The 22,627-nt window shown below is 41.2% G+C and overlaps 1 protein-coding gene across 1 annotated transcript in view; it reads right to left on the bottom strand.

Moving 5' to 3' along the window:
* Window positions 1-3,506: 3,506 nt before the first annotated feature.
* Window positions 3,507-22,627, bottom strand: part of LOC118594046 (immunoglobulin lambda-1 light chain-like) — a 107,401-nt gene continuing 88,280 nt past the window's right edge. The window contains exons 5-6 of the mRNA XM_036203811.1: window positions 5,178-5,203; window positions 3,507-3,823 (exon numbers count right to left, since the gene is read on the bottom strand). Of these exons, the coding sequence (XP_036059704.1) occupies window positions 3,507-3,823; window positions 5,178-5,203 (343 nt within the window). The remainder of the gene's footprint in view (window positions 3,824-5,177; window positions 5,204-22,627) is intronic.

The following is a 22,627-nucleotide window of genomic DNA, read 5'->3' as shown; positions in this document are numbered from 1 at the left end:
TGGAGTACTTATCAGAGCACTGCCTATCTCAACAGTATGACATGTTAACACTTCATCTTTTCTGGTCCCCATCTTTGAGATTAGAGATGAAAGATGACAGGGACCCCTTTGAGGTAAGCTGCAGAAACTAGAGAAGCAAGAGATTATTTTCCTAAAATGAAGTTCCAGCATGAAGTAAAATAGAGAATGAGAAACAATTGAACAAAAAAGTCATCTCCAATCTTAGAGATTGCAGTAACAGAAGAGGAATGTGTCACTTACCCAGGACAGTCAATAAGGTACCTCTGCTTAACACCCAGCACTCCCAGCACTGTGATATAGGCTCATGCAAAAACCCTACATGCACCTTACCCTCCACTTTCAGCTGTGATATATGCAGTCTCTGATGATTCTGGGATACATGGTGACCTCTCTGAAAGATCCTTCTTCCTAGGATTCCACATGTCCTCTGAGACAGCCTGGCATGAAGTCATTCACAAAATTTCCTCACACTCTTTAGAAGAAGATCTTTATAGGATAACAATAAACAGAAAGGAGCCCTTGGTCACAACTCATGAAAGCTAATAGCTGCATGGAGTCTGCCATGCCCATGACGGTGTCGCCCGCGTGACAAATGCCTTGGATGAGAGAGTTACATGGGAAAGGAGGGCTCGCGGCCCTCAGGTCTATACCCCTGGCGACCCCTTATCAATCTGCCCGAATTGTGGTGCCAGGCTACACGGAACCACGCAGATCTGCTTACAGAGGCTGGCTGGCACTCTGCCTTCTTCTCTTGGCAGCTGTGATTATTGCTGTTTCCAGGAAGTTAGCTCTTAATGTTCCTGATGTGCCCCATATAGAGAATTATGATTCCTCAAAAATGGCTTCAATACCCCCACCTATGATTCAGGCTCTTAGGCCAACAGTTCAAGAGGGTCCCTAAAGTTTGGGAAAATTCATTAATGATTTAGAACAAAAAAAAAAAAACTTATGATTCAGAAAGACAAAGACTCTAACGAAGAGAAAATAAAAATAAAAGTTCAGAGACTCATAGGCAATCCACACATGCAGCCCACAGCAGCTGCAAGGAAACAGTTCCCAAAATTAACCATTCCTACAAAAATTATCCAGGGACAAATAGAGTTTCTCATCAAGGGTCGATGGTGGCAACCCCCTAACTTTAATCCTGGATATAATAATTATTTAGAACCATTACCTTTTACGGGAGCTTATGATAAACATGGGAACCGATGGGTAAATCATAATGGCATAAAAACAAAATGACATAAGTTACAAATCATAAAAAGATTAGCTAGGTCCCGACCCCCCTGTTGCCTTCTCACCCACAGGCAAAGGTTAAAATATTTTCACACAAATGAGACCATGGTTAAAACAATGATGGAAAGGGTGTAATTTTGATACAAAACAAAGGTTTAATAATTATATAAAAAGAAAACTACAGCTAGGGCCGTAGTATTTTCTGTCTAGATAAAGAACCACAAATAAATAAATAAATAAATAAATAAATAGATAAATAAATAAATAGATAAATAAATAAGTAAAGGCTGTACTCATGAGATCTGTTAATCATTATAAAAAATTATGTAACTACATTATTGATTCTATGTCTATCACCCTACTGGCCGATTGCCATGTTTCCTCAAATGACTGTATAAAATTCACTGCTTGGTCTGAATAAAATTACAGCAGCTTCACAACATACTCTCGTGTCTGTGTCTGTCTGTCACTCGCCAAATCCCACTTATCCTGAGTACCTTTGCCCTGTTCTCCCTCGGTCTGATGGTCCAGCTGAGATCCAGTCCACGGCAGGAGTCTATGCAAAATCTTGGTCCAACTAACTCTGTCTCTGTAGATCCTTCCTGGTGAAGAACAAAAACAGAGGTCTGAGGCCCTGCAGAAGACAGCAGGTGGAAAACACACACAACCATCAGTTTCAATCCACATCTCATCTTCCTACATATGGTAGAATTATTACCAATAATGCATTACTAAACAATATATGGTCATGTCATACAGTCATTTAATGACAACTTGAGTATTACTTGATATCAAGAAATAATCCATAACTTCTTTTGAAGTTTGATATGCTGTCTATGCATTATTTTTGTAAAACTGGAAGTATATATAATCATAGCAAACAAGATATTAGTTCTGGAATGTGCTTTAGTAACACGATGTAAGGGAGGAGTTTAATGTTATAGTTGAATCAAAATCCAGTTGAAATGAGTGTTAGAGGTTGCTTGGTGGGAATATGAGAACATAACTACATCCGTGTTTCATAATTTTTGAGTCCAAATTTGTCAGTGAAAACTTGAAACAAAAGCAAGTGAGTCTCTGGGCAATATCTTGTTATGGATGAGTGCTGGCATGATCCTCAGCAAGGAACATTACTGTGAGGATACCCAGGGTCTTCACTTCCAATTATTGGGCATGGACCTTATCATGACCTAGCATCAGAGACCTGCCATGAAGCACAAATCCCAAAGGTTCTTCCTAGCTCAGAAACTGGGGACTAGGGACCTGAGATCAAGCTCAGTGTTGTCAACTGTCACTCTGCCTCACTGTTGAAGAGTATTTCTGGCTTTGCAGACCATGCTACTGCACTGACTAATTCACCAGCATTCTGGAAGTATTCAGTGTCCATACTGCTTATGAACTACCGAGGATGATAACTCCAAGTCCTGAATACTAAGTTCTTTCTGACTAGGACAGAGGCTGGGGCATTTAAGGCTGACTGTGAATTTCAAAGACCATGATTGACACCAATCTGAAGTGCACACTGGTGTGCTGATGCACATGAGAAGACTTGGGCCAGAGAAGTGGGTGCCTGCTGCACCTAAGTCTACCCAAGCAACTGGCTTGAGTTTAGCTCTCAGGTCACACTCAGTCTTCCTTGAAGTGTCAACTGACATGACCTTGAGTAGTTTGGAACTTGACTCTGAGACCACTTCCTATGAACAATTATTTGGAACCCCTTCTTGGAAAGAGTTCAATGCATTTCTCATTGGATCTAGTTATTATGCTTGAGTGGTTATCCCACCCCTTCCTCCAGTATAGAGGACCATGAGCACCAATGTTTTAAATTACATGATAAAATTGCCTAAATTCATTGCAAGAATCCACACATTGTGGGACTTCCTATGTAATATTGTTAGTTGTTTAGCCTGAAACATGATATCTTACTTCACCTGCATTCTAAACTAGTTTCCTTGCATCACAGGTCTCAAAACAGTGCCGAGGTAGGAAAAGGTAACTCTTAGGGTGATACCCTCTGCATGTTTCAAAGGAGAACTAATTTCTCACTGGGAACCTGGATCCAACCTCCCCACATTGTACATTCAAAGGATTCAAAATTAAACATATAATGAGAACAAAAGGGATAAGGCAGTAGTTCTGATAGATGATATTTTATTGAATATTCAGTGGGTAAAAGAGAAAGGTTGAGATTGCTAGCATAGAGAAAAGATCCCATTCTGGGTCCTCTGGGCTAAGGGAAGGCTCGGCTCCTAGAGACAATCTGCAGGGGACACACTCTGTTCTTCAATGTCCCCTTCATGTGTAACTTGGCAGGAGTAGATGTCATGAGATCTCCACTTGTCCGCTGTCAAAGTGAGGAAGCTGTTGGCCAAGTACTTTTCATTATATTTGGAGGAATTTGTTGTCTCCACACCCTGGGTGATAGGTACACCATTTGCCTTCCAGGTCACTGTTGCACTACTCTGGTAGAAGTCGTTAATCATACTCACCACTGTGGCTTTGTTTGTCTTGAGCTCCTCAGAAGATGGTGGAAACACTGTGACTGTGGGAGTGGACTTTGGCTGAACTATGTGAATAAAAGAAGGGGATTGATTCAGGAGACAGTTTACAAAATATCAAAATCTCAGTGACTCTTCACTTTGGTCATCTTATTCACCTGGAATTTTCTCTTCTTTCTCATCTGCCCCCTTGAGCCTCCATGAGTACAGCCTTCTTAGTAGCCTTTTCCTGGACACTCTCACAGGTTACATGACCTGGACACTATCAGCAGTTATGACTGTGCTCGCTCTACCCTATTGTCTATCATCCAACTTGGAATTTGCCCCATATCAGATTACCTTCCCAAGCCCATCTCCTCTTTATTCCTGAGGTTGTCAGAGCTCTCTGGTGAACAGGCTATATTCTACCTTGCTAAGAAGATCACATTTTCATTAATTTAGGAGGCCCCTTCTTTGTCCCCAGCATCTGGGGACTCTGAACCTGCTGTTATCTTTAACCACAGAGTCTCTACATCAATCCATACAGCTTTCCCACTGGTTAGTGTGTTCCATTCAGAGAAGATCTAAGGCTACTCCAGGGCTCTGATGCCTCCTGTACATTTTGACCTGATCACTATACCCTCTACCCTTGCCATATTATAGAGGTTTCTTCACTCAGATGGAAGGGCATCACAGTCACTTGCTCACAGCAGCATCCTGCTTCCTTGACAGTCAAGGAGTAATCTGAAACCCCAAGTTTGTCCCTCATTTCTGACCTAAGTTTAAAGTGCCATTTGAACAAGATATAAAGAAAACAATGGAAACACAAGACAGCATAACCCAGGGATATGGGGCTTTGTAGACAAAATCCTCCATAATCTTTAGATGAGCAGGATCTGGTTACCCTACTACTCAGTGCTGTCCCTGTGTCTATAGGACCTCAGCAGCTCAGTAGAAGATCAGAGAACTAAAGAGTATGACAAGCCTACTCCTTCACTATACCACTGCAGTCCCCACTTAGGTAATCTAAGTCCCTGGAAGCTGGACCTACATCTCTAGATACAACTCTTGACACCCTATAAAGATACTGTGGGCTCTGACAAAGTCCTAGTAGCCCTCCTTTGACTCAGTCAATGGTCCCCAATGATTAATTTATCTGAGAACAAGGATGGAGACCTTTACTCTGCCCAGACTCTTACTAAATACTGTTAGATTGCAGCATATTTAATAGAATCTGAGGCCAGATGCTTCTGATCTTCTAGCCCCTCCTGCAAATTACTCTAAAATACCTATCTCCCGTAGCCACCATGGAGAAGGCCAAGCAAGGATGCAGTCCTTAAGTCTGTGAAGGGCAGATGAGAAGAGGTTTCCAGGGGGGGAAAAACAGACCTTGAAAGACAACAGGGGTTGAGCTGAAAGGGAAGAAGCATTAAAGCCACTTACCTAGGATGGTGAGCTTGGTTCCTTTGCTGAAAATATACCACAGTGACTGAGACTCAAACCAAAATCTGTGGGGCCAGCACCTGGCCCTGTTCCATAGCAGCTAGGCTGGACCAAAATACTAGCGGGTTGTAATGGGTGGAGCTGTGACCTCACTTGAGGAGAGGTAGGTGATAATCCTTTTCACTGGCTGTTGTCCTTGTCTGGCAGGGCCCTCCAAGGAGTTGTTTCTCACTATGTACCCTGCCCTATCTCTGATACTATCTGTGCTGACAGCAATACAGAAGATCCCAAAGAAATCCCAACTGACACATTGTTTCAGCTGTCTTTGTTGTGTGCCATAGAGTCCAATGATTTTTAGCCTCATTTTACAGACTGTGGTGTTTTCCCCCATAAATTCGTATAGTCACAGTTGGCCATCTTCTTCTTTGGAACCATGGACCCAGGACCACTCTTGCCTTAAGAAACATGCACAGAGAAAATTCTCTTTGAATTTCTTACACACAGAGACATAGCTCATATTCACTTTATTTTTATGGGTTTTTTCAGAATACAGTATCTGTTCACCATTCTGTTTATCTATACACACATACATACATACCTAACTATACATATATATGGCCACAAAGTAACCATCTTTTTTTTTAAAACATTAGAACATTGGTAGACTACTCTGACTTTCATCTTCATTGTTTTCTGAAACTTCTCACACAAAAGGCAAAAATAATCTCCTCTCAAACAGCACCCCATGTGTCTCAAAGAACCCTCTCTTTCTCATCACTTTCCTCTCCTTTGTTTCTGAAACTTCCCACATTATGACTTCTGTCTTTACTTTCCCTTTGGTCTGCAAATGGTTGCTCACTCTAAGACCATCACCAGGGTAGTGCCTGAGCTGTCCCCTTCACATTATTACTATAGATAACTTGCATTATGCACTCTGCAAAGACACAGCTGCCCAGAACTCTGTGTATGCTCTGTTCTTTTTGGCTCCAAATTCAGTTATATTATTTCATCCTGAATGTTCTATAGGAACAACAAATTAAACATTCCCCAACCAAATTTATGTCCCTGAAATTTGATCCTCTACAATGCCTTCTTTGAGGTAATTTCTCTCCAATATAGAGCCTAAAGTCATTCCAGGATGTTTTCCTTTCATTGAATCAACATATATTTTTTGTTATTCTATACAGCATAGCATGCTATTAAAATACTCAAAACACAAAGACTAACACACAGCTCACTCCAAAAGCTCATGATGACAAGAATCCTTAGGTATTGTTGAATTTTCCTTCTATCTCTCCAAAATTTTTAAATTAAAAAAAAAACTTCATGTGTATATATGCATGTGACTTTCTTTATGTAAGTTTAGTGCCCTCACAGACCAGAAGAGGGTGTCATTCTTCTGGAGCTAGAATTATGGGCCATTTTTGACATCCAGTGTGGGTCCTGGGAACTAAAGTTGGCTATTCTGTGAGAGTGGTACACTCCCTTAACCCCTGAGCCATCTCTCCATCTTCCCAAAATTGTTAATTTACATTGGAAGATTACCCATTGTGTTGAGGCTACAATTTTATTTTTTCCTCCTCCTTCTCTACCTTACTTAAACTCTATCTATATGACAATTTCCACTGGTTTAAGTCTTGTACATAAGTTTTTTTTTCAATTAGCAACATAAACCTAACCCTTCTTTCTTGGTAGCTACTGTATACATTCTTCCTTTAATATTGGAAAGAAACTTCTTCAGTCAGTAATTCTTTTAAAAAATTACAATATTCTTTATACTTAATGCAAAATATTTGAATCAGAAACAAGGACAAACTCCCACTTATTCTTTTATCATTTACAATATTTCACAGATTCTGAATATTCAGATCCACTGAAATAAGTTTGGGGATATGAGTGCCTAGTAAAATGCCAATCAACAGAGCAATCTGAAAGAATCAGCTCAGGAGTCATTGAACTAACATGAGAAGTAAGTGGCTGAATGAAGAAGCGGCTTATAAAGTCTACAGAGGTCCATTAAGGACTCATTAACATTGTAGAAAGTACTCTAGAAATAAACAACATAGAATGTCATGTAAACATGATGTGCTTTGTAAATAAACTACTTGGCTTTTTAACCTAAAGATGATTCATCAGAGTACAATCTTGTTCCTTGATGAAAATGCGGAGGATTCTAAGATTAGTTCTTTTCTGTTTTTTTAATATATAAATAAAAATTTTTTAATAAAAAAATTCACACAGATATTTGTGCTTTAATTTTACACATCAGCCATGGGTTCCCCTGTCCTCCCCCCTCCTGCCTCCACCCTAGTCTTCCCTCCAGCCCATCCCCCTCATCACCATCTCCTCCAGGGAAAAGACTCCCCTGGGGATTCAGCTCAACCTGGTAGATTCAGTACAGGCAGGTCCAGTCCCCTCCTTTCAGGCTGAGCAAAGTGTCCTTGCATAAGCCTCAGGTTCCAAACAGCCAGCTCATGCACTAAGGACAGGTCTGGGTCCCACTGCCTGGGTGCCTTGCAAACAGTTCAAGCTATTCAATTGGCTCACTTATCCAGAGGGCCTGATCCAGTTTAGGGCTCCACAGCTTTTGGCTCATAATTCATGTATTTCCTTTAGTTTGGCTATTTGTCCCTGTGCTTTTTCCAATCTTGGTCTCAACAATTCACATTCTTACAATCCCTCTTCTTTCTTGACATTTGGACTTCTGGAGCTCCACCTGGGGCCTAGCCCAGGATCTCTGCATCCACTTCCATCAGTTATTGGATGAGAGTTCCAGCACGACAGTTAGGGTATTTGGCCATCCAATCACCAGACTAGGTCAGTTCAGGCTTTCTCTCGACCATTGCCAGCAGCCTGGAGGTATCACTGTGGATTTCTGGGGACCTCTCTAGCACTTTGCTTCTTCCTGTTATAGCAGTCATACAGCAACTGTAGACTTCTTGAGCAACAGGGAACTAATTATAAAATCAAGCAGTAAGAACAATGGAGAATAGACATGGGTAGTTGGTACATGGACCAACATAACAGTGTCCACCCGATTAAATAGAAAAGGGTATAGGAGGATGGATGGGGAGAGAATTACTAACTTTAAAGACCTTTTGAAAAGTCATGTGGAAACCTACTATTATAGAAGTTTCATAAAATATGCAAATATATGAAAGTAATTTAAATAGAGTTACCTAATAATGGTGGAGACAATGCCCCAACTAGACATATTATGCCACAGAGTAAAACTCACAGGACTAGAAATTGACTACATTTTATGGAGTCATTGGTCAAATAATTCCTGCGGATACCCTATGCCCCTGCAACATCACAGATTACTACCAAGGCTATTGATTCTTCTCTACAATCTGACGGTATGGAAGTCCTGTTATTGAAGACAATGCATCTTATGTCATTGAGCAAAGGAAAGCTGAGTTGGTGCCTAACTAGAAGCTACACCTCTACTAATTAGTATTCATTATGCTGGAAAGTATGTTGCATGCTACCAGAGGAGAAAGGTAATCATTCATATCACTTAACTACAAACTATATGGCAAACAACAGCAACCTGCCTGTCAGATATACTGGTGCTTTAGTGACACAAACATTATGGGAGTAATCTATTATCCTGGTTGGAGTTAAGGCCCTCTCCATGAGATGGAACCAGTACCTGGCACTATGAAAGTAGCCATGAACCTGAGATTGCACAGGTCATGAGCCTAGGGGAAAATCTACTATTATTGTTTTGTATAAGAAGCAACTTTATAAAATGATGTTTTTGCAATTGATAACCACTGATAAAGGGGAAATCAGTTTTCTCCAAGGGAGTGACAGTGACCTTCAACCACACTGAGGGCAAGCCCAAACCCAAGATTCGTTGGCCAACACAAAATGAGCTTCATGTTTTTTGTATGCTTTTTCTGCTTTGTTTCAGTGTTTTTGTCTTAATAGTTTGTTTGCTTGCTTTTGTTTTTGTATTTTTTTTCTTAGAAAGAAAAAGACTTGAAATTGAGTGAGTAGGAATGTGGGGAGGGTCTGAGAATACTTGGGGTAGGGGAAAGAATACTATTAAAATATATTTAAATAATAAGAAGAATACAATTAGAAGCATTCGGTATGCTAGGATTGTAATTTTAAACAGATTTTCTTATGTTTCTAGATGTTTCAGAAACATGCAATTTTAATAAACTATTATCCATATGTTTTAACAGCAATAAAAATAACCTTTACTGGGTATTAACTTTATGTCACATTTTGCTGCTGGGTAACATGATTTTTAAGATTTCCATTCAATTGCTTATGATGGATGTACTATGATGTGCTCTTATGCAGCATTTATATGATTTCCTATTTTCTGTCAATACTAATAATGTTGAGCTCACTCTTCCTGCATATAAGTATTTGGTTACAGGTTTCATTATGTTCCCTGCTTAGGAATAAATCATAGAATAGAATTGTACCATGAAGATAAACAACATTTCTTTTACAACTCATTCCTGTTCCTGAAATGGCTATGCACTTAAACCCTCTAGACAGCCTTTAAGATTGCTAATTCCTTCTATGATAATTTCAATAATTCCTACTTTAAATCTAGTCGCTTTACCTCTTATTCCTCAGGGATCTTGGCCTGGGGTTAAGAGTCCCTGAGCCCCCTTCACATCTCCAGGCTGTTGTGTGATATTTTGCTATTGTACTTACTGTATTTAGACAAAATGGAGAATGTTGTGTGACATTTTGCTTGTGTTTTGGTGAATAAAGTTTGCCTGGAGATCAGAGGGTAGAGATAGCCACTAGTTAACCATAGAGGCCAGACGATGGTGGCTCACACATTTAACCCCAGCACTTGGGAGGCTTACACCTTTAATCCCAGCACAATTGGGAGGTAGAGATAGGATATAAGGAGGGTGGAGACAGAATCTCACCCCCATTTGGTCTGAGGGTTCATAAAGGTAAAAAGTCTCTAGAGACTGCTGCTCTGCTTCTTTGATCTTTCAACTTTCACCTTCAATATCTGACTCCAAGTGATTATTGATTAGACTAATGAGGATCACACTTCAACAGGTTGTGCTCTAGGTACATTGCCTCTCTATCAACTTCTTTGGTTTCTGCCTCCATCCTTAAATATGGCCATACAGTTTGCTATTGGAACCAACTTTTCCAGGAAACAATTCAGCTTTGGTGGTCACCTGTTGTACTGGCTCGTTTTGTGTCAACTTAACATAAGCTAGAGTCATTGGAGAAGAGGAAGCCTCAGTTGAAAAATGTCCCCATGAGCTCCAGCTGTATGACTTTTTCTCAATTAGTGACCAGTGGAGGAGGGCCCAGCCCGTTGTGGGTGGTCCATCCTGGGCTGGGGTCCTGGTTCTATTAGAAGGCAGGTTGAATATGCCATGGGAAGCAAGCCAACAAACAGCTCCCCTCCAGGTTCCTGCTCTTTTGAGTTCTTGTCCTGACTTCCTTGGTTGATGAACAGCAATGTGAAAGTGTAAGCTGAAGAAACCCTTTGCTCCCCAATTTTGTCTTTGGTCACGGTGTTTTGTTGCAGCAACAGAAACCCTAAGACATCTGCATAAACCCGTCTAATGCTTCTCTCACACCTCAAAGCAAAGGCTGTAACATTAGACTTCTTGATCCTCTATCTCTTCCCAACAGCTCCCTGCTGTACTTGGTGTCCTGTTCTCCCTATTCCAATCATTGCTGGTTTTGTGGGGTGTTCCCATCACCACCCAGTACTCAAACTCTGTAATGCTAGCATTATTTTCCCTTTTGTTGCTCATAAAATTGAAAATTGGTTTTATTCTACAATGCGACAGGCCCCTTTGGTTCAGACACACTTCCTCCTCATTACCAGGCCTTGACCCCAGTAAGTATTTTTGAGTACCTTAGCTAATGAAAGTCTTAATCTTGGGGACAGACCAAATCAAGCACCATTCCTTCTCTATAGCTTGACTGTCTTTCCCAAAATATAAGCCAGTAATGGTAATATAACTACACATTAGAGTACATGTCACTGTGTGCCTAGCCTTGGGTTCCATATCAGTCACCTTTCTCCAGAAAGAAAGGGCATATTAACACAACATTCTCTAGCAATTCTTTGATGTTGAACTCCTGAGAGTAATGGCACTGCCCAAGGATGCAATGACAGCCAAGGACCCTGTGGCCCTTGGCACCTCTGCAGCATGCAGCCCAGTAAAGGGACGTTTATTCTGCATTATCACCTGGAACCCAAGTTCCAGCATGGCAGAATTCCTGGCTAGCTAACATAATGATAGTGCAAAGTTTAAGGAAATAGATGAAAGGGGATGGGAAAGAGGAAGGTAGAAGACAAAGGATGAAGTTGAGCATGAGGCTGGAAAGGAGGAGAGGGGAGGAGGAAAAGGGAGAGAGAAAAGAAAGAGAGAAGAAAGGGAAGGAGAAGGAGGAAGGAAGAACAGCAACATCCTGTGAGTCAGTGGACACCTCCCATGGGCTGTGCACCTCTCTTTCTGTACATGGTTTCCCTCTGCTCAGAAGACTCGGGTGAATGAAGTACTAACACTGGCTGAAGAGAAGATTACTAATATTGCATCATGTTAATAAAATCTAAAGTTATTGTAAACAAATCTACAATTAACAAAATGCTAACACTAAGCCAGAGTCTACCCAGACATTCCTCACAGACAGGTCCTTCTCACCCTCCCTCAAGGTTACCACATTATTTTTTCTCCATTGGCCATTGCCTGACATAAGCGCACATACCTGTTCTTAAGCTCTGCACACTGAGGGACTGTTTCCTGCCCATGCTCCTAGGCTGGCATCCTGCTCCAAGGCACTGTCAACTCGCACAACAGACCCTGGCTGTCATGGACACACTCAGCAACAGAGATAGAAAGTATTTCTTAGGTCAGGGCCTCATTCTTTTGGAGTCTTACTCCCCATTTACTTATCTTACTCAGGGTCACAAGTACCTCTGGCCCAACCAGTGGGTGAGATTTCTGGAGGAGATCCATAAGACTTACTGGTGATGGCTGCCTCTGTACATACACAGAGGTCCACATGGCTCATGGCCCCACCCTCAGCCTGCCCCTCCAGAACCTGTGGTTAATATTCTCTAGAGGTTTATCCGGGGGCATGGGGAGGGTTATAAACTGTCTTTTTGTGGTTGGGATCCAGAGCTCAACTCCTCCCCTGGGCATCAGCCAGTCTTGTCCTGTCCCTAGGGACCTGTGTAGAATGAAGCTGACCAGCACAATTTTCTGGCTTCCCAAGGGATACTCTAGAGCTCTGAAGCATATCCCAGGTGCCCCGAGGTTGTAATGAGTTCCTCCAATGGCTGAGAAAGACAAGAGCCACTGAAAGCTTGAGCTCAGGGTCCTGGGGAGTTCTGGGCTTCTCATATCAGACCCAGGAAGAAACTGTCTATGGTTCTCACATTTACAAATGTCTTCAGCAAAGGCATGGTTACCTTTGTTCTGTGTTTACCTCTCTGAGGTTGTTTGAAGTGTGACTAACCATGGAAGGTAGAGACACAATACGACCAATGTGGAAAGTATGGGGTCCCCAAACTCAACTTGGCAGATACCACCTAGGGTTGTCTTCTCATAGTCTTGTGGAATAGGTATAAAAATGCTGATACTTATATTGCAGGGACTGATAAGCTGTTCTTGGTGTCTGATCTAGAAGTCCATATCCACTGCCAGCTTCTCCAGAACTGAGACAGCTTGCAAGTAGAGAATGGTCCCACTTCTTTCATAGTTCCCCATAATGACAATAATATTGGGGAAAAGAAAGTACAAATTTAATGTTGGTAACTAAGGATTGATCCTTTTTCCAGATCAGCTTTCCAGGATCTTCAGGCTATGTATTGCCATTGCACAAAATTGCTTAGTCAGCTTCTGAGAGCCAGGCCTGGTGCTAAAGTCTAGATCACACCTATAAATGCCACATACCCTTGACTTTCTAAATTATCATGGTTCTGCTCAGGTATGGGTGTGAGTATCATCACTGATAACAGGGTGCCCTGTGAGGTCTCTGACCTGGTCCAGTTTCTCTGTATTTTGTCACAGGTCCTCTCTTACCTCTTCCATTGGACTTCTATGATTCTGAGTATAGGAGTCTGGGTTTGCTGTGCCCCATGTCAGCACCCTCATGTGGGTATGACTGTCTCATGGTTCAGAGCACAGATTCCAGAGTGTCCCCTCAGAGACAGTCCATTGTCTTGGGAACAGAAAGGACCATCCCCAAGTGTAGCAACACTAGCTGCTCTCCTCCAAGTTTCTGTATCTATTATGGTCTCTGGGTAGACACAAGCCACAGGCCATAAGCCACATCCTCACGGGGTAGCCACAGAAATATATACAGGAAGAATACTGGGACTTTCCACATCATGTAGTTTAAGATTTGTCTGCCTAGACTGTGTTCTTCTGGACTGAAATGGGTTGAGGGCTGAATCCAACCAGACCTGCAGAGAAGGATCCAGTCAAGCTGACCGCATGTTCAAGACTGTTGCAACCTTTTCTTCCAAGTTATCTAGTTGTCTGCTGCTCAGAAGCTTCTGTCCAACTCCAATCTGAGACAGGCTGTAGTTGAATTTCTAAACAGTCTTATTAAATAAGAAACATAGAGCCAAATACAGAGGTAATAGCCAAAGAGATCAGAGAACTAGCAAAGAGCCACAACTTTCTTATCTTACCACTTCACTGCTGTCACTTACCCAGAGAGAGCTTCTTCCTGTCTGACTTGTGTTTTTATTGCTTTTCTGTTCTTCCTTTTCATTTGCTCTAAGCCTAGCCACATGACTTCCTTGTTACTGCTTGTCTATACAGACCTCCAAGTCTCTATGGTTGGTACTGGGATTAAAGGCTTGTGTCACCAGCCATGGCTGTGTCCATGACCACACAGAGACTCTGCCTGCCATGTGATCAGATTAAGGCTGTGTGCTACCACCGCCTGACTTCTGCTCATGGCTTTCTATGTGACCTCGCTATGTGACCTCTGATCTCCAGGCAAACTATTTAACTAACATACAAATAAAATCACATTTCAGCAAAATTAAAATATCACAACCCGCGTCCCTGAGTTCCTGCTGAAAAATCCCTAAATATTCTCCACCCATAACTCTCAAAGTCTTTCCCTGCAGCTCTAGTACCTTCCTCCTTGGAGGTCTGCTGTTGCCCTTCCTACTTTTCAGACTCCACAAACTCAAATATATACAATACACCAAATGCATTATTTAAAAATATATGTATTACATATGATTAATTAATTTGTCAAATGGTGTGTGTGTGTGTGTGTATGTGTGTGTGTGTGTGTGTGTGTGTGTGTACATGTACATACATATGTGCATCACTACTGCTATATGGATATCAGAGGACAACTAGAAGGAATTCATTCTCTTCTACTATGCAAGTCTCTGGGATGGAACTCAGGTCAGATCTCAGCCTTTCCAGAAAGCAGCTTTATCTTTAGCCACTGAGCCATCTTGCTTGTCCTAAATCACCAAATATTTTCATATCACATTTATTTCCTCTTTTGAGAAAATTGGAGCAAAGAATGACAAAGTATCAGGGACATAAGAAAGGTGTGTTGAATTTCTCTGAATATTTATTTAACGGTTGGCTCTATGTATCCTAAGTGTGAGGGCTAATATTGATTATCAACTTGTCTGCATATGGAATCAAGTAAAGTACAAACTTCTGGGTACTCCTGTGGGGAATTTTCTTGATCTGATTATTTGAAACAGCATCCCCTTCCCCTAAATCTGGGCCATGCCTACTTGTGGCAGCCCAGAAAAAAAATGAAATGGAAGAAGGAAACATTGGGGTTTTCCTGCTTGACCTCACTCTTGCTGGCATGTTTATCCCACAGTATATTAATTATGCATTAAATAAACTTCAAGGAGGTACGAAAATATGTCAGCTACACAATGAAGTGACCTCAAAGTGGGTACCAAAATTCATCAAAGTCTTAAGGAATGAGAGAGAGAGAGAGAGAAAGAGAGAGAGAGAGAGAGAGAGAGAGAGAGAGAGAGAGAAGAGAGAGAGAGAGGAGACTTTAATTATCTACTTCTTTCCCTGTCTTCCATCTGACTGCTCCTATTGTCTGTCTGTGTTACCTGTTTGTGTGTTACTTGACTTTTGTACCTATTGGTTGTTTGTTGCCTTTATATTGTGCCTGTCCATATTGCCTACCAGTTGTTTGTCTATTGTGCCAGTGTGTTCTTTGTTGCCTCTGTGTGACTTGTCTGCCCCTGTTTTCTGTCCCTAACAAAGGCCAGAAAACATGGTATGGGACAGAAATGAAGAATTATTTTCTCCAGAAACCTTAACAGAGTTTTACAGTGAGAAAAGTTACTTTGCTGACTACCAGCTGACCCAGAATAGCATTTGACCTCATGATCAGATGTTACCATCCTGAATTCACATATTGCTTCCACCATTCATGGGATATTTCTTTTGTTTATTCAATGTGTTGGCTGTTTTCAGAAAATGATTGCAATATATATCATACATTATTCTGGTTCAGGGGCATGTGAGAGTACATAGTTTAAGATTAAAGCTATGCATTTATCTTATGGTGTAAAATCTGATTGCATGGGAATTCAAGGCATTGTAAGGTTGGTTCTACTGTTCTCTTAAAGGCAGGTTTTACTGTTCTCTTAAATAGGCTGAGTGCAGAGTAGGACAGCAAATTAGCTTAAATAGCTAATTTAACCTGCATAGCTTAAATGATCTCAATGTGTTAACTTTATTTTAAGGTCAGGTGAAAGTTCAGTCTCTTCAAAGCAAAAATATATTTTCAGAAAAATAGGATTCCAATGCAGACTGAAGGTTAGCAGCTCTTCAGGAAACTTCTGGGTCTCCAGTTCCAGATTGGCACTGGTGAGATATCCAACCTCTTGAACTGAAGAACTACCAGCTTCTTGACTTTTCTGCCATGAGACATCCATTGTTAGGCTATGTAGGCTGCATCTGTTTATATATATTTAAATTTTAATTTTAATATATATTATAATGAATTTAATTTTACATATCAGCTATGGATTCCCCTGTCCTCACTCCTCCTCCCACAACCTTCCCCCCAATCCACCACAAAATTTCCACCTCCTCCAAGCCATGGGACCAGGACCTGTCCTTGGTACACAAGCTGGCTTTTTGGAACCTAGGACCTATTCTGAGACATTTTGCTCAGCCTTAGTGTAGGCAGGAGGGGACTGGAGCTGCCTCAACTGAATCTACCAGGCTGAGCTGAATCCACAGGGGAGACCTTGTATCTGTTTCTTTAGAGGACATTGACTAATACTCCAAGCTTATTCTGACTGGTGCTCAAGAACATGAACGACCCAGGATTTGTGGGTGACCAGTGGTGGGAGCATGATTCACTCATCTCTTTTCTGAGGAATAGATAGCTATTTGTGTTCCCATTTTAGATGTCATAAACTTCCTGACTTAGCAGAGATCTTGTTCCTACTGAATTTTTGTTTTCTGTTTTATCCAGACAGGGTTTCTCCATGTAGTTTTTGGTGCCTGTCCTGGATCTCACTCTGTACATCTCACAGAGATCCACCTGGCTCTGCCTCAGGAGTGCTGGAATTAAAGGCATGTGCCATCGCTGCCTGGCTCCTATTGAGAATTTAATGGAGAAATAAAGTGAGAATTTTAGGACAGATATACAACAAATTGGATATAAAGGCTGACTTGATAAATGACCACTATCAGTCAGAGGCTCCTGACCTCTAGACCATATGCTTCTCTAACTTCTTTAGCAAGAACAGTTTTTGTAGGTAGCATGTTGACCTCGTGTCTCTTGTCTTCACTGCTAGAGATAGTTTCTACCTAATGTACTCCAGGCTTTCTAGGCATTACAGGTTAACTAGTAGTTAACTAGTCTTAACTACTTCTCCCACCTACATTTGGCATTTATTTAGAATCATCTCATTGTTCATTGACATTTGCAAGTTGATACTTGTTCTTCTGGAAACAAGTCCCCCATTACAGTGACCCATTGGGTACCCACCTCACAAACTTCCACTAGCACTGTTGATTGGATTTGATCACTGCTTACCAGGAGGGAAATCAAGCCTGGTAGTATAAACATGGTCAAATTACATGGGTACTACCGTTGTTTATTTATTTGCTAAATGGTCATGTTTTCAAATTGCTTTCTAATATGTTTATATTTAAAGATCTCTCTAACAGTATTTTGGGGGGCATGGGATGGCCAAAATCTTACTGCCTACATCTCTATATTGGGCAGTAAGAAGTGGGGCAATTTTAGTTTTTTTTTTTTTTTTCTTTAATTTCAAATGTTCCATCTCGCTGTCTAAAGCAGCCCCGGAGAAGAGTGCAATAGGGAATGACAGGAAGCAGGAGTATGGCACCAGAACCAGCAATATTGAGGCTCTTTCTTTTCTAAAAGATACTTTTTACTCATTCTTTGACATTTTCAGACATGTACACAATGTGTCTTGACTATACTCATACCTGCTTCTGTCCACCTCCCCCTAAGAACACCACCACAGATGCAATGAACATGGCTGAGAAAGTATCTGTAGACACTCTTTGGCAAAGAGTGGCTCAGCTGATTCATATGGTTGATTTATTTTTAGCTTTTTGACAACCCTCAACACTGATTTCCATGGTGGCTGTACCAGTGTGCATTCCTACCAACAGTGAAGGAGGGTTCCCCTTTCCCTGAACCCTCAACATCCCTGTTGTCATTTGATTTGTTGGTCTTAGCTTTTCTGACTGGGGTAGGGTTAAATCTCAAAGCTGTTTTGATTTGCTTTTCCCTTTGTGTTAGAGGGAAAATATTTTTAGAGATATTTCTCAGCCAATTGTTTCTTCCATTGGGAACTCTTTTTATATCCCAGGGCCATTTTTGAAAAAGATAGTTTGCTTTTTGACTCTGTTTTGTTAATTCTTCATGCATTGTTTATAATAATTTTCTAAGAAATATATGGCTGGCAAAGACTCCCTCCCATTCTGTGTGCTTCCTGTTCACCAAGTTGCTTGTTTCTTTAGCTGTACAGACACATTTTGGGTTTATGAAGTCCCACTTGTCAACGGTTGCCTTTATTTCTTGGGCAAATGCAGTCTTATTCAGGAAGTCCTTTCCTAAACCTGTGTCATGTCGGGTACTGCCCATGTTTTTCTCCAGCAGCTTCAGTTTTCACAGTCAGTTCTTTGATTCACTTGACGTATTTGAACAAGTTGATAGATACAGGGCTGGTTACATTCTTCTTCACCTGGATAGACAGTTTTCTCAGCACCATTTCTGGAACTCCCGCTTATGTTTTTGGCAACTTTGTCAAATATTAAATGGCTGATGTTGTTGTACTCAGTTTTTGATTCTCAGGTTTGTTCCATTAGTCTACATATCTGAAATTGTGCCGTGTTCATATTGTTATTTTGTTGTTGTGTATTTTTAAGATTGTGTTTAAATTACATTTCTAGATCTTTTTCCTCCCTCCAAGCCCTCCCACATTTTGTAGTTGGAGACCTTCTCTCCAGCCCCCGCCAAGGCCTGTTAGTCCAACAGCCCACTTACAAAATAAACACACAGACATTTATTTTATTTAAACTGCTTGGCCATTAGCTCAGGCCTACCATTGTCTAGCTCTTACTCTTATATTTAGTCCATTTCTATTAATCTATGCTTTGCCATGTGGCTTGTGGCTTACCGGTACCTTACATCTTTTTTGTCCTGGCAGTAGCTGGCAGTGTCTCTCCCTCTGCGTTCCCTTTCCCCAAATTCTCTTCTCTCTTGTCCCACTTATACTTCCTGCCTGGCTACTGGCCAATCAGAATTTTATTTACATAGAGCAATATCCACAGCACTTCTCCTTTTCTTTTTTTTAAAGAAAGGTTTTAACTTTTACATAGTAAAATTACATATAACAAAACAATTATCAAGCAAGAATTAAAGTTACAATATTAAAGAAGATATCTTATCTATCTTATATTTGTGAGTCTAAGGTTTTATATCTAACTTATCTTTTATCATAACTGAGAAAATTATAACTATCTAGTCTTCAACCACATCAAAGACCTCAGAAGGATATAATATTACCTGAGAACCCGGAGAAGGATGCAAGCAACTTTCGGGAATCTTGCAGGGTAGACAGAGACAGCTGGCAGCCTGGACAGTCACCTAATGTTCCTTTGTAAAGTTGGGGCATCTGTCTTCAGCCCACAGGGCTAGAGTCTCTTGGTCACTTTTCTCAGTGTCCTGTAGAATGTCTGGCAGTTTTCTCTGTGAAGCAGGAACCTGAAGGACCATTTTGTTAAGCAAAGTTCAGTGGTCACCTTTCTATGGGTCCTGCATGTACAGTTGATCAAGCAGTCCAGGCAAGAACAGTTGCTGTGGATATCACTCTGTATAAATAAAATGCTGATTGGCTAGTAGCCAGGCAGGAAGTATAGGTGGGACAAGCAGAAAGGACAATTGTGGGAGGTAGAAGGCTGTGGAGGACAGACACCGCCAGCTGCCACCATGGCAAGAAGGATGTAAGGTAATGGTAAGCCATGAGTCATGTGGCAAAGTATAGATTTATAGAAATGGGTTAATTTAAGATAGAAGAAGTAGATAACAAGAAGCCTGCCACGGCCATACAGTTTGTAAACAATATAAGTCTCTGTGTGCTTTCTTGGTTGGGTCTGAGGGACTGTGGGACTGGCAGGTGAGAGAGATTTGTCCTGACTGGGCCAGGCAGGAAAACTCTAACTACAAACAGTTTCTTGCTCAAATGGCTGTTTTTGCCAAGGTTAAGATAAACTCCATATGAAGTGTCTTCAATGCCCATCCTCCTCTCTGAATTAAATCGGTGCTGACAAGAGCAGACATGTCTCACTCTGCAGAAAGTCTAAATTTTAAAAATATTTTAAATATCATATTCTGTAGATCTCTGAAGGGTTTGAAGATGACCTGTCTATCTAAAATATATCTGTTCAATCTTGAAAACATACCTAATATGACTACAAGTTTGATTGTAATGTCTAACTACTAACTTTCATTTCTATATATCCTAATAGTGGGTAATAATAACATTCAAGGATCAGCAAATCCATGGAATTATTTTTACATCAACTATTATTGCATGCACATATATGCATTCTAAAATGCATCCTGTTGAGTCCATATAATGTTACTTGTATTTATTTCTCTAGTCATGGCCATTTGGCACTGAACAACAACCCTCTTCCCTGGAGAGGGTTACCTCTCCCATCCCCAGTTTTACTTAGTTGCCTATACCTATAGTCTTTTGTTTGTTTTGTTTTGTAAAGAGTTAAGGACTCATGAACTCTTTGGATTTCAGCATGTTCTTTGGTGCCCTTCTTATTCAGTTTGGATAGTCATGCTGGTGAGATTTTATGGGGATAGCTTCCAATGTTACTAGAAGATAGAATCTCACAGCACAGTCTCTGGTCCTCTGGATCTTATTATCTTTCTATCCCCTCTTCCACAATGTTTTCTGAGCCTTAGATGTGGAAGTGTTTTGTAGATGTATCCATTATGACTAGGCTTCACAAATCTGCATTTTGATTGGTTGTGGTTTTCTCTAATGGTCTTCCTGTGTTGCAAAGAGATGTTTCCTTGATGAGGCATGAAGACTGCCCTTACTTGTAAATATAAGGACAAATGCTTATGGATTGTTTTTACATATTATGCTGATTAGTGAATTAGTAGTTGTAGAGCCTCCAACAACAACTAGGATGTCACTAGCACTTAGTAATTAGCTAGGTTTCCAGTACCAGATATGGTCTCCCTATTTCTTAGCTTGTCGTAAGTTTAATATAGGGCTCTTGGCTACTGTCAAGATATGTGTATCATGATTGCACTCTAAGGCTTAGTGTGCCATGCTGGTCTTGATGTGTGATCTATTATAGCTAGATGGGACTGTTGTCTACCTCCCTCCTTTGGAAGTTTACATGGTGCCTTATGGTACCATGTAATCTAGCCCTCAGAGAGAGGCCATTCAGATCAGTTCAAGCTCAATGGTCTCTGGGCCTTGTTTCTGAAGTCTGTGGTGTCTTCAGCAATAAGGACTTACCTTTCACCTTGATAAGGTAATCAAGGACAATAGCAATAGATTACATGTTTTAGGAATCTCTTTGATAACTATGGCCAATGATTCAAGAAGAAAAAGGACTTATTCTGATATTAAAGGTTTTATTACATTGTCTTTGGTTCTTAGAGGGAACCCTGTCAGCCCAGAAAAGAAAAGTTCATTAAAACTGTATATGTATACATTGAATTATATGCATTACGTTTTTTAAGTAAATGATTAATAGTATGATTCCCTGTGGCCTTTTCAGCCATCCATATTGTTGTTTTACCTCTGTCCCTTCTCCTATATTTACCTCCTCACCCTTCCTTTAGGATCCCCCTTTTCCTTTTTCATCTCTCAGATCAGTGGTATATTGTTATTCACCTTTACCCCTTTCCTACCTTCATTTTTAATTAATTAATTTTTTTTCATTTATTTTGCATACCAGCCACAGTTTACCCCCACCTCTCCTCCCATTTCCTTCCCCTACCTCCCATGTACCCTCCAATCCACTTCTCCTCCATCTCCAGTCTCTCTTCAGAAAGCGGCAGCCTCCCATGGGTATCAACAAAGCATGACACACCCAGTTGAGGCAGAATCAAGCTCTTCCTCCTTCATTAAGACTGGACAAGGCAATCAAGCATAGGAAATAGGTTCCCAACAGCCAGCTCATATACCAGGGACAGGTCCTGATCCCACTTCTGGAAGCTCCACAAACAGACCAAGGCCTATTCACAACTGTCATACATGCAGAGGGCCTATTCCAGAGGCTATGATCTCCCACAAGCTCATGTCAGATATCTGCATGGGTTCCCCATCATAAGCTTGAAACTCTTCCCCACTCCTGACACCCAACCCCCCCTCCCGCACTCATAGAATCCTTCCTCCCACAATTCAGCAAGACTCCTAGAATTTGGTCAGTGCTTGGCTGTGGGTCTTTGCATCTGCTTCCATCAGTTAATGGATATAGGTTCTCTGATGACAATTAGGGTAGTCACCAATTTGATTATAGGAGATGGCCAGTTCAGGCAGCCTCTCCACTATTGCTAAGAGTCTTAGCTGTGGTCATCCTTGTGGATTCCTGGGAATTTTTTTGGTACCAGCTTTCTCCCTAACCTTGAAATGCCTGCCCCCCCCATCAAAATATCTCTTTCATTACTCTCCCCCTCAGCCCCGCCCCCAATCTGCACAACCCAATCCCTCATGTTCCCTTCCCCCAACTCAGGCAGACTTCATTGACTCAGGTATAGCCAACCCCAGTCAAAAGAACAGTACCTCTGCTGGGCCCTGCCCCCATCTTGGGAAGAAATTCACTGCTAGGGTACAAACCACAGCAGTCAGAAGAACAATGACCCCATGCTACACCAAAGGCCAAGCTAACCACCAGAAGTCCAGCACCCAAATTGGACAGATATTCCCTACTAGATCAGAGGTCACA

This window comes from Onychomys torridus, chromosome 12, assembly GCF_903995425.1.
Source record: "Onychomys torridus chromosome 12, mOncTor1.1, whole genome shotgun sequence".
In the NCBI taxonomy this organism is placed as follows: Eukaryota; Metazoa; Chordata; class Mammalia; order Rodentia; family Cricetidae; genus Onychomys; species Onychomys torridus.
This window is presented reverse-complemented; position numbering and strand designations above follow the sequence as displayed.